The sequence below is a fragment of the Lacerta agilis genome, chromosome 12 (assembly GCF_009819535.1).
Source record: "Lacerta agilis isolate rLacAgi1 chromosome 12, rLacAgi1.pri, whole genome shotgun sequence".
In the NCBI taxonomy this organism is placed as follows: domain Eukaryota; kingdom Metazoa; phylum Chordata; class Lepidosauria; order Squamata; family Lacertidae; genus Lacerta; species Lacerta agilis.
In genome coordinates this window covers 10,718,036-10,733,260 of record NC_046323.1, presented here as the reverse complement: position 1 = coordinate 10,733,260, position 15,225 = coordinate 10,718,036, and the positions used below count along the sequence as shown (strand labels likewise).

The window sequence follows — 15,225 nt, the reverse complement described above, 5'->3', positions numbered from 1 at the left end:
AAAAAACCGCGGGGGGGGGGGCGGGGAAAGCCTGGAAAGGAAGCAGAGCAGCCGCGTTTAAGCGCCGCTCTGCTTCTTTTCCAGGCTTTCCGCCCGCTTTTTTTCGGCGGGGGGGGGCCGACCAGCGAGAGGGTGTCACGCTTGTCACCCCCTCCTCGCTGGTCACCCCCCGCCGAAAAAAACCGCGGGGGGGGGGCGGGGAAAGCCTGGAAAGGAAGCAGAGCAGGCGCGTTTAAGCGCCGCTCTGCTTCTTTTTCCCCTTTCCGCCGCTTTTTTCGGGGGGGGGGGTCGACCAGCAGGGGTGTGTGTCACGCTTGTCACCCCCTCCTCGCTTGTCACCACCCCCCCGCCGAAAAAAAAGCCTTGGAAAGGGGGAAATCCCCCCTTTCTGCATACACGTGCGTCGTGCCCCTCCCCCAGGGGGGGTGCCTCTGCGCTGCCGCCGCCCCCAGCAGCGCAGAGGCTAGCGACGCCACTGGCTGGACCCCCATGTAAGAGAAGATACATGTAATGCATCATTTCTAAGAACAATAATGTGTCTGGAAAAGAGATGAATGGCTTCTTCGATCTTCCCTTTTAATACCAGGTGCTATAAAAAATAATCTACCAAGGGGATGTTTGCGTTTGACGCTGCTTATCAGTTGGGAAAGCCCATTTAGCACCTTATCTGTTGTCTTTTTGTAAAAATAGAGGGAACAGGGAGAGCTCTATGATGGATGAGCTCAGTATAGCTAGGATCTAAACAACAACAACAGCCTGTGTTCTTTTCTCTGTGCTTTGGGGTTTTGTGTTGCTTTTAAGTGTCAGCTCCCACCACCTATTAGGGCAGGCATAGGCAGCCTCGGCCCACCAGATGTTTTGGGACTACAATTCCCATCATCCCTGACCACTGGTCCCGTTAGCTAGGGATCATGGGAGTTGTAGTCCCAAAACATCTGGCGGGCCGAGGTTGCCTATGCCTGTATTAGGGCATAGCGAACCACTTTTTGAAACTGAAGGGTGTTTCTAAAGCAGCTTATGAGGAGGAGAACGTACTGATCAAAGGAGCTGTGTGACATTTAAAGAAAAGGGGGGGGGGAATCTATCCAGGAGTAGCTCTTTGGATCCTAGCCTATTACAGTGGTACCTTGGTTCTCGAACGGCTTGGCTCCCGAACACCGCAAACCCAGAAGTAAGTGTTCGAGTTTGCAAACGTTTTTCAGAAGCTGAACGTCCTGCAGCCAGTCGGAAGCCGCGCCTTGGTTTTTGAATGGTTTCAGGAGTTGAATGGACTCCCGGAACGGATTATGTTCGAGAACCAATGTATTAGGACTTAAAGCTTTATAGATAACAAAATATAATTGAAATATAGCTCATTTCAAAATGGGAAGCTAATTTTCAGGTATCAAAAAGGGAACTGAAAAGCTCTGAGAGATTCCCACCGTTTTGGGACTAGGGGGATTGAAGTTAAGCTAGGGCTATTTCGTAACTTGGAGCATGTTTATGTGTGTAACTTTTTAAACTCCTGCTCATTCCTCCCCGGTCCTTTTTGCCTGTACTCTTCCCCCCACCCCTTACAGGACATGAGTAGGGGTCTGTGATGCTGTCAAACCACTGGTCCATTTAGCCCATATTGTCAAATCTGAGTGGCAGGGACTCTCCCAAGATTTCAGGCAGAGGTCTTGCTTATCACCTGGTCTTTTTTAAACTAGCCAAGCCAGGGATTGAACCTGGGGTTTTCTGCATGCAAGGCATGTGTTCTGCTGCTGAGCTATGGCTCTTTCTCCATTGCAGTTGAGAGAGTTAGGCAGACAAAGGGGAAGGAAAATATAGGAGCAGTTATACCTTCGCTCCCTTCGAAGGTCGATGCACGCTGTCCAAGTTACAACTTTCCAACCTTCAGTTAAATACCTGCTTGATTCTAAAGCAGTATATCATTTTAAAGGGATAATGGAGCTATATAATTGGAGGAAGAGAGGCATTGTGGTTTTAGAAATGGAAATGGATATATATATATATATATATATATTAAAATGGCAGCTGTCAAAATATTTTGAATTCCACAATACATAGTATGTGAGTTCCTAATTCAAACCTGAGGACTCAATGAAGAAAAGAAACACAGACTGCCATGTGTCTATTAAGTGTGTGGAATTCTATTCCGGCGGGATTTAGTAAGCATAAAAGCACCGGCCAAACAGAATGGACAGATCTGCAATTATTCTTGGCAATCTCTCCTGCGACATGGCAAAATTTTCAACTCTCCTCCTGGCTTTGTGTCTGGGAGTTGCATTAAAAAAAAGTCTCTTGAACTGGAATAAGACAAGGAATTATTTGAGACTGCGGACAGGCTACGTATTCGTACCTGCCCATGTTTGACGGCTGAAGTGTCAAATAAATACGGGAACATAGCAACTTGCTACTCAACGGTGATCCTAGCTCATATTTGCCGGTTGTCTTAGAGGGACCATCGCAATCCATATTTTTCTATGAGGAACCTCTCCACTGATATCAGTAGAGCACCCGTTGGCATAAGTGCCTATCAAAAATTCTAATTTTATTGCCCTAATAAATATTCCTGAGCGTGGGGAATAAATAGGAAAATACAGAGTTAATGTGTGGCCTTGAATATGAATTCCCGCCCATGAATATTTCAGGAAATGCTAATTACTCAAATTCTTTAGTTCGCCATTTGTGTGGGAAAACATGCCTTTTCGAAATGGACCTATGTCGTGCCTTTGCTGGCAGGATTGGGGTTTTCGTGTTTTTTTGCATTCCAAAGTACTAGTGTTAAATCGTATTGCAATGTTCGGCTGCAGTGCTAAGGGGCCTACAGTGAGAACTGCCTAACAATTGGCAGATTTCTGCTTTGACGCTGCCTGTGTAAGGTGAATGAAGCAAGAGACAGGCTCCCAAGGGATTCCACTCACGCAAATTACGCACAATTTCTCCTTCCCGTGGTCGCCAGGGGATAGCAAGAGAGCCCTTTTCTGTGAAGGGAGCTCGGTTGTGTTCTCTGAACAGAAGTTAAAACCCAAGCCATTGAGGTCTTGTGACATTCAGTAGTTTTTGACAGAGAGGTGCTGTTATGCCTACCTGTCCTGTTGGCACAGGGGTGCCAACTTGGATGAAATATAGTCGTAGAATGCCTTGGTACTCAGACATTTTGGCTCCCGAACGCCACAAACCCAGAAGTGACTGTTCCAGTTTGCGAACTGCTTTTGGAAGCCGAACTTCCGGCGGGGCTTCCGATTGGCTGCAGGAGCTTCCTGCAGCCAATCGGAAGCTGTGCTTTGGTTTTGGAAGTCGAACTGATTCCATTTGACTTCCAATGTGTGACTGTATTGGGGGGCCCCAGGTAAGCCCCACCCTGCGCAACCCATCACAAGACTCACTGCATGCACACCATTTGAATGGCAACGTCCATCAACTTTGGAGGGGCTCAGCCGCCTCAAATATTTTATTGGGGGTGGGGGTTGAAGGGACCTTGGCCCATAGGAGTTGGCTACTGTGGTTATAGACCCTCTAGCAATGGCTTTCCGTTCTTCCCTTTCCATCCTTTTTGAAAAATTAAAAACAGGAAAAATCGAGGAATTTGGGATTCAATATTTTAGCAGGAGCTATCTCCCTTACACTGAATAAAAGTGCCTTGCTCGGGTCCCCAGGCCATTTTATAAAGCTTTACGGTTTTACAGAATACCAAGGTTAATTGACCAAAGCTTCTAATCTTGCCTTCCCCATTTCCGAACCCAAATGAATTCTGGACACTGTTCTGTTCATTTGCCGGAGAGACTTTTAGGCTTGAGCCCAAGAAGGTACTTCACACCAAATAGCCTCTTTGATCTGAGATCCAGTGTTTACATTTCTAGGTGCATTACCACCTACTGTGAATAGCTCAGTTGAAGCCAACAGAATATCCTGCCTTAAGCGGAGTATCTTGAAGTATTTGCACAAGCAGGACCTTAGCTGCGTTAAGCTCATCATGTGCTGCAATATTGTGCAACCAATGACCCCAGTGTTTGCTTGAAACCAGAAGTACATCTTAAATAAGAAATGCATCTGTTCTGGAAGCTAAAGGTGCCTTAGTTTCAAAGGCTTTAAATAAATGATGGGCTGGAAGCCAGCATTCAAGAAAATATTCTTTTATTTCCACAAGCAGACTGCACCAGCCTAGTCTATGCAACGAAAGAGTGTGTACATTTTACAAATCTCGCGTGTTCTATTTTTTGCTCTTTGTACCTCGTTTTCTGACTTCGTCTGTGTAACAGTACTTATTAAAAAATCAATATTTTCATCTCACACCTGCTGTTTTGTCTTTCGTTGCTGGTGGTTGTGATGATCTTTCCCCTCCCCCCTCTGTATTTTGGGGCTCAGTTTATAGTTTGCTCTCACGTTCGTAATATACTGCAATCAGGCCTACAAACGATGTGAAGTAAGAAAATGGCAGAAGTAGCCACAACCTCCAAAAAGAGTAAGACGTCACAAGGATTGCCGACATTACACAAAGCTCAGAAGTGCATGCGAAAGGAAAACGCAGGCAACTCTTTCCTAGAGTCATTTCTAACCCACTCCAGATTTCACAGATCATGCTTTTAGTTGCCATAAGCTGCTAAATGGCCACACATGCAAGAACAGATTTGAATAATCTCTATTAAATTCCCATTAGCTAGAATCAAAACAGCTTAAGCCACTTTAAACTCCCTTAATATTGCATTTATGTCTCTCACTAGCCTATCTTTGGGCACATAATCAAGACTTCAGGCAGCGTCAACAAGGCTCATTCATTGCACACACCGCCACTGACACTGCCTGATGGCGTTTTGGAATGACATCTACTCTGTGATTGAAATAACCTTTTCCACAGTTATTCCTTTCAGCTGGGTGGAGTTCAGTTTGGCCACGATCTTCTTCAGCCCGGCCCTCCTTGGCGCGCACACAATTTTCGATTTAAAGATTCCACCCGGCGCTATGTCCCTGCAAAGGATAAAATAAAATGACAAAGAGTCACGTGTAATAGCTCTTTGTGTGCTAGATTCCTTGGGGGGAGCGTATCCACAATCAAAAGCCCACGCGAAGGAGCTCCTACACAAGTAGGATTGCCCTTTTGGTGCTCTCCTTGAATCAGGAGAGGAATGAAGAGGGAAAATGCCTAGAAGTGGCTTCATGAATTGCCATACTTACAAGGCAACGCTGGGCTTAGGTGGCAATGAGATGGGCAAAACTGATTGAGGGCTCCATTTCATGCTACGTGGCAACCACAACATGGTGCGCATGAATTGTGTGAGATATTTGTAGATATGTGAATCTATCAAACTGGGTATCTTCCAGTCCAGGAGACGACGAATGAGAGATGTTGCAGAGATGTCCCTCTGCATCAGGTCCATCATTTACTTTAAAGTTATACAGGGCTTGGGATGGGGCACCTTAACGAATGCCAACTCCTACACCACCCTTTGGAAGCCCATCTTTGGGTGCTCTAAGTTTAGAGATGGGGCAGCTTTGACTGGGGAAGAAGACATTCTTGGGTGAGGAGCTGGATCTGGGAAACTTTCCTTCGGGAGACTGATATGTTCTTGTATGTGCGCACTAGGCAAAGGCCTTCATATTTTCCCAAGCCTTTTTTAAATAAACCTTTGCTGCTTTTTATATGCCATATTATCTGTTTGTGGTGTTTTATTGATTTTTAAAATTATGTTATTGTTACTTTGCCAACTGCCTCGGAAATACAGTGGTGCCTCTGGTTACGTACTTAATTCGTTCCGGAGGTCCGTTCTTAACCTGAAACTGTTCGTAACCTGAAGCACCACTTTAGCTAATGGGGCCTCCCACTGCCTCTGCGCCGCCAGAGCACAATTTCTGTTCTTATCCTGAAGCAAAGTTCTTAACCTGAAGCGTTATTTCTGGGTTAGCGGAGTATGTAACCTGAAGCGTATGTAACCCGAGGTACCATTGTATTCATACTGAAGGTCTGTGCGCAACTCAATAAACAAATAACCAACAGTCTGACTAGTCTTGGAGAAAGGATGCTAGACAAGTCCAACATGGCACTTCTTAGTGGTCCCATCTGGTTCGTTAAAGGTAAAGGAACCCTGGATGGTTAAGTCCAGCCAAAGGTGACTATGGGGTTGTGGCACTCATCTCGCTTTCAGGCCGAGGGAGCTGGTGTTTGTCCCCAGACAGCTTTCCAGGTCATGTGGCCAGCATGACTAAACTGCTTCTGGCGCAACGGAACACCATGACGGAAACCAGAGTGCATGGAAACGCCGTTTACCTTCGCGCCACAGCGGTACCTATTTATAGACTTGCACTGGCATGCCTTCAAACTGCTAGGTTGGCAGGAGCTGGGACAAAGCAATGGGAGCTCACCCTGCTGCGTGGATTTGAACTGCCAACCTTCTGATCGGCAAGCCGAAGGGGCTCAGTGGTTTAGACCACAGCGCCACCCGCATCCCTTTTGAAGGGCTGTATGCAACTCAAACAAATAATCAACAGTCTGACTAGTCTTGGAGAGATGATGGTCCAATCTCCTGTTCTCACAGGGACCATCCAGAATGCTTGTGGGAAGCCTGAAAGCAGGGCCTGAGCATGACAGCACTCTTCCCTCCTGCAATTCCCGAGAGGCATACTGCCTCTGATGGAGACAGAACATAGGCATCATGTTGATAGCCTTGTCCTCCATGCATTTGAGTAATCCCATGAGCGACTACTGCAATAGAAGCGGGGAAAGAACTCTTACAATTTGAAGTTCCAGACTGAACTTCTCCTTTAAGATCCAGGGTAGGAGGTCAGAGAAACAGTGCCAGCAAAATAGTGCACAGCACGTAGCCCCCCCTTTTAGCTACATACACCTTACCCTTGATCAAATGTTTCCATCGTAAAGATGCCAAGGCCTTCTACGTGCAGTTTGCAGTTTTCCAAGGGAATGCACAGTGTGTTCTTGAAAATAAACGCACAGGTAAAATCCTGGTTGATCTTTGCAGTGTCTGCCATCTGCAAAACAAAGAAGAACGGATTCGAGGTGAAGAAAGGGAAGTGCATGCAACCCACGTTCATATAACAACAATAGGAAGGTTATGATTGTGGATGTTCACCATCCACACACAGCTGCTGAAGGCACGACGTTGCGAGGCAAGGGAGCTGGGTTAGGGGGTAGGAGAAAAATCGCAGGGAGTTCAAACCATCCCCTTGCTTGTGTTATAAGAATTTTTTAGGTCTCAAATCTAGAATAAATATTCATAAATGCACACATATGTAAATGTGTGTGTCTGAAGTAGTAATCATTTCCTTAATAACAATTTATTTAACTAAAATAATAACATTATAGCATATGTATCCATGTTTGGTAACTGATGTGGTTAAACCTTTATTAAAACAAAAAACAAAACAAAAGAACAGCACCTAAGACTTAGTTTTAGCACACATGGAAAACTTTAAACAAATCCTTATTTCCTGATGAATAGCCTTTGGACTATAATGTAACTTAAATAGAAAACTATCTTTAGAAATATTTTTCCTCCAAAAGCATTTTCTTTTAAAATCCAATTTAAATTTAAAAAAAACCTCGATTATTATTTTTAAAAAACCGACATAAATTTTTAAAAATCTGATTAAAAAAATAATAATCATTGATTTTTATCCACCCTGGCTCCAACGCACTTCCTCTGAGCCTAATTCCTGCCCCATCTCAACAGATGAGGTAAGTGGAGTCCTAAGGCAGCAGTGTTTGCCCTTTTAACTAATATATATAATTCAGTGGAGCCCCTTCTCCATTCCCCTATTTATTTTATTTATTTCTCTTTCCAGCTCATCTGCTCTCGGGTTTTACATAAACTCACCACCTTGCACCGAGCTAATAGTATTTAACTTCTTACCTCCACTTTCAGAGGTGGATACTTGAAGGTTAAAGACAACTCTTCCGTGAGCTTCTCGTTCGTTTCTTGAACCTCGGCAATAACGTTGAGTTTGACCAGAAGTTCATCTTCTGTTCTCATCAGTGCTTTTAGGTAAGCATCAGCTGCTATTTTCAGAGGGACTGAATTAACTGCACCAACAGAAAGAAGAAGAATCCCAAACCGGAATTAAGATTGCTGGAAAAAATATCAACAACCTCAGATATGCTGATGATACTACCTTGATGGCAGAAAGTGAGGAGGAATTAAAGAACCTTTTAATGAGGGTGAAAGAGGAGAGCGCAAAATATGGTCTGAAGCTCAACATCAAAAAAACTAAGATCATGGCCACTGGTCCCATCACCTCCTGGCAAATAGAAGGGGAAGAAATGGAAGCAGTGAGAGATTTCACTTTTTTGGGTTCCACGATCACTGCAGATGGTGACAGCAGTCACGAAATTAGAAGACGCCTGCTTCTTGGGAGGAAAGCAATGACAAACCTAGACAGCATCTTAAAAAGCAAGGACATCACCTTGCCGACAAAGGTCCGTATAGTTAAAGCTATGGTTTTCCCAGTAGTAATGTACGGAAGTGAGAGCTGGACCATCAAGAAGGTTGATCGCCGAAGAATTGATGCTTTTGAATTATGGTGCTGGAGGAGACTCTTGAGAGTCCCATGGACTGCAAGAAGATCAAACCTATCCATTCTCAAAGAAATCAGCCCTGAGTGCTCACTGGAAGGATAGATCCTGAAGTTGAGGCTCCAGTACTTTGGCCACCTCATGAGAAGGGAAGACTCCCTAGAAAAGACCCTGATGTTGGGAAAGATGGAGGGCACAAGGAGAAGGGGACGACAGAGGCCGAGATGGTTGGACAGTGTTCTCGAAGCTACTAACATGAGTTTGGCCAAACTGCGAGAGGCAGTGGAGGATAGGCGTGCCTGGCGTGCTCTGGTCCATGGGGTCACGAAGAGTCGGACACGACTGAATGACTGAACAACAACAACAACAACAGAAAGAAGAGACAGCTAGGAAGAGCAACGATGCAGAAGAAGGAAGAACACAGGTCTTGCATATGAGATGATGTTATCGAGTCATAGTTATAGAACTTTTAGAGGTGGAAGGGACCACAAGGGTCATCTAGTCCAATCCCCCTGCAATGCAGGCATCTTTTTGCCCAACGTGGATCTCAAACCCATTTTCAGAGTCATAAAAAAATAAAATCAGCATCAAAGTTTCCTTCTTTGAGTTGAGCCCACCCTCCAAAGCTGGATGATTGATGCTCCAGGCTAGCCAATAGAGTTTGCCAGCAGGCCCATCTAGCCATCTTACCAGTGGCTCTAAGAGGAAATGTTTCCTGAGGCAGTAGCCTCAGCCCCTTCAAAGCTAAGAATTTGTTGCTATCTGTCCCCACCTTTTTTTTTACGTTTTGACTCTGTTTCTACATTTATCATCCTCCTGGCAGGCAGAAACTCAGCAGGCATTTCCTTTCAGTACAGTTGGATTGTTTGCAGTTAGTGATAGCTTCCATTGGATCATTGTAACAGTCGTACCTCGGAAGTCGAACGGAATCCGTTCCGGAAGTCTGTTTGACTTCTGAAACATTCGGAAACCAAAGTGCGGCTTCTGATTGGCTGCAGGAAGCTTCTTCAGCCAGTTGGAAGCTGCGGAAGCCACGTCGGAAGTTCAGGTTCCAAAAAACGTTTGCAAACTGGAACAGTCACTTCCGGGTTTGCAGTGTTTGGGAGCCAAAATGTTTGACTCGCAAGGCATTTGGGAGCCGAGGTACGACTGTTAATGGATTGCTTTGCAGTCATTTCTGCACCAGGTAAAGTAATATTTAGCTTCCCAATTCCACACACACATACCCCGACCTGTCCTTTTATTTTGCCTGACCTGTCCTTTATTTTGTCCAAATGTGGCAACCCTATTCCTCAATGCCTCCCGCTTCCAACTGGAAAGCACTACAAATAAACCAGTGAGAGAGTGAAAGACCTGGAGAGAGAAGGGATTTAGCTACAGTGGTAGAGCCTTGACTGCAGAAGAACCCAGGCACATTCTCTGGCATGTTCAGAACCCTGCCTGAAACCCTGCAGGGCCACTGCAAGTAGGTGTGGACATAACTGAGCTAGATATAAAAGGTAAAGGACCCCTGGACGGTTAAGTCCAGCCAAAGTCGACTATGCAGTTGCGGCGCTCATATCGCTTTCAGGCCGAGGGAGCCGGTGTTTGTCCACAGACAGCTTTCCGGGTCATGTGGACAGCGTGACTAAACTGCTTCTGGCGCAACGGAACACTGTGACGGAAACCAGAGCGCACGGAAACGCCATTTACCTTCCCACCGCAGCGGCATCTGTTTATCTACTTGCGCTGGTGTGCTTTCGAACTGCTAGGTTGGCAGGAGCTGGGACAGAGCAACGGGAACTCACTCAGTCGCAGGGATTCAAACCGCCAACCTTTCGATCGGCAAGCCCAAGAGGCTCAGTGGTTTGGACCACAGCGCCACCTGCGTCCCTTTTGAGCTAGATATACCAATGGTCTGACTCGGCATAAGACAGTTCTCAATGTTCTAACTCTGCAAAAGGGGGAATTGAGCTCTGTACATTGCTCAAAACAGCTGTGTTACCAGTAGGGAGACAAAGTTTGAGGCTCTCCTCCTGTAGGAAAGTGGGCAGCGATCGTGGTATCAAAAAGCATGTGGTTTAGAACAGCCGTTTTCAGGTATACACACCTGCCTTGTCTTTTGTTTGGACAGTCTGTTTGATGGTGGCAAGGCTGGCCTCCACTTTCCCAGTATACGATTCTAACTGGCAAGATGCTGCAAGGTTGACCGTCCAGGCACCTGCAGACTCGTTCGTTATAATAAGGTTCAACTCAATCGGCTGCCCCGGCCACAATTCTTTCTCCCCTTCCATTCCAAGTTTCAGGTTAGCCTTGAGGGGTTCGGGGGCAGGTGTCACTTCACAGATTCCCAGATTGTTAGACTGCAGATAGGAACAAGCTGTCTCCACAGCTTTCCTTTCCTCGGGACTCTCTGCAAAAACAAGAAAGCGGGGAAACAATTGACGCTGGAATCATTGGAAACATTTTCCGTTGTAAGCTGCATGGCATGGCCAGAGCAAAAATACCCATTGTTTTTATTTTGGTCAAATATAAAGAACATGTTAGGCCAGGCTCTCTCTCTCAGGGTGAAAACATGCCACCCAAAATCTCTAACCAAAGGATTTTATGAATGGATAATTTCTGACTAAGAACACTTCAAACGCTACCTGTTAGCCAGGTTTCTGTCAAGCGTAGAGGGTGGCAAACTCAAATTAGCTATCTGACAAGCATGGCTGAGAGATATATGGGTTTCTAAACATGTTTGCCTCATTAATCCATTACATTTTAGGTACCTGTATACACTTTGCAAATCTGAAGGTTCTGTTTTGTTTGTTTAAGGCAATAAATGCCACCCATTTCTGAGATTGAGATTGAATCCTGACGAGACAGAAGTACTGTTTTTGAGGGACAGGGGACTGGCAGGTGTGGAGGACTCCTTGGTCCTCAGTGGGGTAACTGTGCCCCTGAAGGACCAGGTGCGCAGCCTGGGAGTCATTTTGGACTCACAACTGTCCATGGAGGCGCAGGTCAATTCTGTGTCCAGGGCAGCTGTCTACCAGCTCCATCTGGTACGCAGGCTACCTTTGAAGGTAGAATTAATCCAGAATGCGGCAGCTAGACTGCTGACTGGGAGTGGCTGCCGGGACCATATAACACCAGTCCTGAAAGACCTACATTGGCTCCCAGTACGTTTCCAAGCACAAATCAACGTGTTGGTGCTGACATTTAAAGTCCTAAATGGCCTCGGCCCAGTATACCTGAAGGAGCGTCTCCACCCCCATCGTTCAGCCTGGACACTGAGGTCCAGCGCTGAGGGCCTTCTGGTGGTTCCCTCCCTGCGAGAAGTGAGGTTACAGGGAACCAAGCAGAGGGCCTTCTCAGTAGTGGCGCCCACCCTGTGGAATGCCCTCCCATCAGATGTCAAAAAAATAAAATAAACAACTATCTGACTTTTAGAATATATCTGTATCAGGAAATTTTTAATGTTTGGTGTTTTATTGTGTTTTTGATATTCTGTTGGGAGCCGCCCAGAGTGGCTGGGGAAACCCAGCCTGATGAGTGGGGTATAAATATTTTATTTATTTATTTATTTATTTATTTATTTATTTATTTATTTAAATTAATTAATTAATTAATTAATTACTACTACTACTACTACCCAAGAAGCCTCCATCTGAAATTGCTAGTCGGTGTGGAAAATAATAATTTCCTCCCCTGACAGAAAATACTTCGTGTTTTGGTCACCTTCAGGAAATTTGTATTGGGCTGTGATGTCTTCACGAGTGTCCTTCCCAACAGCTTTGGTGCTGATGCTCTTCCCTATCACTTTGGTCTCTTCACGCAGCTTGGTGTATGTTTCCTTGCCATCCACATTCTTTACGAGCCAAAAGACTCTGTCTGCATTCACTTCAGCAAACACAAATTTGGAGTCGTAGGGAAGATAGACTTCTCCCTTTCTGATTGCATTTACTGGAGTGGGGCCACACTGGTAAATCCCTGTAAAAAAAACAACAACAACACACAACCAACGTCAGCTGTTTTACTATTTGTATGTTCACCCAGAATTCAACGGCAGCTAAATAATAGCAATAACTAATCTAAAATTGCAGCTCCTGGTGTGCAATGTTTTCAATTAACCCTCACTTTCATTTGTAGGTCTTTGTCGCCTGCGGTTTTGCGTGTCTATGAAAATACTTTGATCATGTCAGAAAGTCCATAGAAGTTGTCTGTTCTAAGATTATACCGAGCTGGGTCTCTGCGTGGTAAAAAAGGTGGATATTAGAATATGTTGCGGGGGCACGGGGACCACATTTTCATAATTCACATGACCAAAAAAAAACTTCTTGCATGGAATCATATGGTGTATTGCAGTGATGGCGAACCCGTGGCACGCGTGCCACAGCTGGCACGCAGAGCTCTCTCTGCTGGCACGCCAGGGGCGGGGAAATGGCGCCGCCGCGCTGCTCTGCTCATGCGTCCTGCCAGCGCAGGCGCAGCAGCAGACAGCAGCAATTTCCCTCCTTGGCGCCTGTCCCAGTGGTGTTTGGCTGCTGCTGCTGCGGAGGATTCGACGCGAGGCGACGACGACGAGGAGGTAACAGCAGCGGGGGCTGGGCCAGGGGCGGCGGGCGGCGGGTGAGGGGAAAGCCCTCCTTTTGAGCGCTGCGAGCGGGGGGGGGGGGAGCCGCGCGGCTTCGCTCTTCCCTCTCGCGCCTCCCTGCCTCCCTCCCTCCATCCGCACCCGGCCGTCTCTCTCTCTCTCTCTCTCTCTCTCTCTCTCTCTCTCTCTCTCTCTCTCTGTTGCCCCTCCCTTCGCCCCTTCTCGCCCTTTTTCTCTCCCCTCACTACTCATATTCCCTTCCTTTTGCGCTGCTGGTCTCCTTCAGCCTCCTCCTGATTCTCGTTCGCTTTCTGTCCCTTTCCCTTCCTCCTTTCCTGCTCCTCTTTGCGTCCTTTCCATTTCTTCCACCCCAGCCCCAGATATATTTCCTTCAGCCTTCTCCACTCCACTTTTCTTTTCTTTTCTCCCCTCCGCATTGCATATTCTCCTGATGGGATGTGGGTTTGCATTGTAAAAACATCTCTTCTTGCTGGGGGCAAAAGGGATATTTATGAAGGACACAGCAGGCATGGAGAGGCAATTTAACCATTTCCTCCCATGCTGCAGCCCTAAGGACTGTTGCTCTTCTGAGGTCAATTCCTAATTTGCTTTGGAGAGAGCCTCCCGTGTTAGCATTTGCATTTCCTACCAATGCAAATAGCAATTTCAAAGGGGTGGTTTTCATAAGGACCACAACAGGTGTGGCCCTGATTATTATCAACTGCCCCAATTGATGCTATTTGCATTTAAAACAATAACAGCAAGCCAGCACACTGGATGCAAAGACACATTTAACATCACATCTTGCTTGCCCCTAGAAATGCTTGTAAGGAAAAAGAAAAAGAAAACCTTTTGGAGCAGCACTATAATCTCTATCTGTTACTGCTATTCAGAGACTGTGCATAAGATGAGTTATTTCCACTATGCTAACACATATATCTGCCTGACCAGCAGCTTAATTTTAGCACATATTCTGTTAAAGTGATCCATTTATTTATTCGATATAAAAATTCTGTCAATGTTCTACTTCTGCCTGTGTCTCCATCTGTTCACGAAGATCCACAAATACCATTTGGACACAATTTCAGATGCAGTGTTCAGAACTGGGCTCTATCAGTACTTGACATCCTGATCATATGCATATTGTTTCAGTCTGAATCAAAGTTGAAATAGTAACAAACTATCTAAATATCACCTCCTGGCAAATAGAAGGGGAAGAAATGGAGGCAATGAGAGATTTTACTTTCTTGGGCTCCATGATCACTGCAGATGGTGACAGCAGTCACGAAATTAAAAGACGCCTGCTTCTTGGGAGAAAAGCAATGACAAACCTAGATAGCATCTTAAAAAGCAGAGACATCACCTTGCCGACAAAGGTCCGTATACTTAAAGCTATAGTTTTCCCAGTAGTGATGTATGGAAGGGGGAGCTGGACCATAAAGAAGACTGATCGCCAAAGAATTGATGCTTTTGGATTATGGTGCTGGAGGAGACTCTTGAGAGTCCCATGGACTGCAAGAAGATCAAACCTATCCATTCTTAAAGAAATCAGCCCTGAGTGCTCACTAGAAGGACAGATCCTGAAGTTGAGGCTCCAGTACTTTGGCCACCTCATGAGAAGAGAAGACTCCCTAGAAAAGACCCTGATGTTGGGAAAGATGGAGGGCACAAGGAGAAGGGGACGACAGAGGATGAGATGGTTGGACAGTGTTCTCGAAGCTACTAACATGAGTTTGGCCAAACTACGAGAGGCAGTGAAGGATAGGCGTGCCTGGCGTGCTCTGGTCCATGGGGTCACGAAGAGTTGGACACGACTGAACGACTGAACAACAACAACAAGGCTTGTTCCATACAATGTCAGTCTGGCATATAATCATTATTACAAGTTGAGTATCCCTTTGTCTAAAATACATGCACATGTAGAGTTTATGGTTTTTTTTCAATAAAAAACTGTAACATTGAAAACTTTGTTATTGTGTTTTACTTTTACTTTTAAGACTGCAAATGTTTGGACAACTGTAGGAGTTTTTTTCTAACTAAAAACCTCGATATTCAGGTTTAATTGCAGTGTTGGCACTTTGAAATAAAAAAGTTGGTTTTCCACTGCAGTTTGGGCACTCGGGCTCAAAAAGGTTCGCCATCACTGGTGTATTGG

The 15,225-nt window shown here is 45.6% G+C and overlaps 1 protein-coding gene across 1 annotated transcript in view; it reads right to left on the bottom strand.

Annotated features, from left to right (window-relative positions):
* Positions 1-4,363: 4,363 nt before the first annotated feature.
* The window catches only part of TGM4 (transglutaminase 4), a 29,653-nt gene continuing 18,791 nt past the window's right edge, over positions 4,364-15,225 (bottom strand). Inside the window, exons 10-14 of the mRNA XM_033165145.1 lie at positions 12,215-12,466; positions 10,599-10,901; positions 7,851-8,020; positions 6,833-6,969; positions 4,364-4,953 (exon numbers count right to left, since the gene is read on the bottom strand). Coding sequence (XP_033021036.1) covers positions 4,812-4,953; positions 6,833-6,969; positions 7,851-8,020; positions 10,599-10,901; positions 12,215-12,466 — 1,004 coding nt within the window. The 3' untranslated portion in view covers positions 4,364-4,811. The remainder of the gene's footprint in view (positions 4,954-6,832; positions 6,970-7,850; positions 8,021-10,598; positions 10,902-12,214; positions 12,467-15,225) is intronic.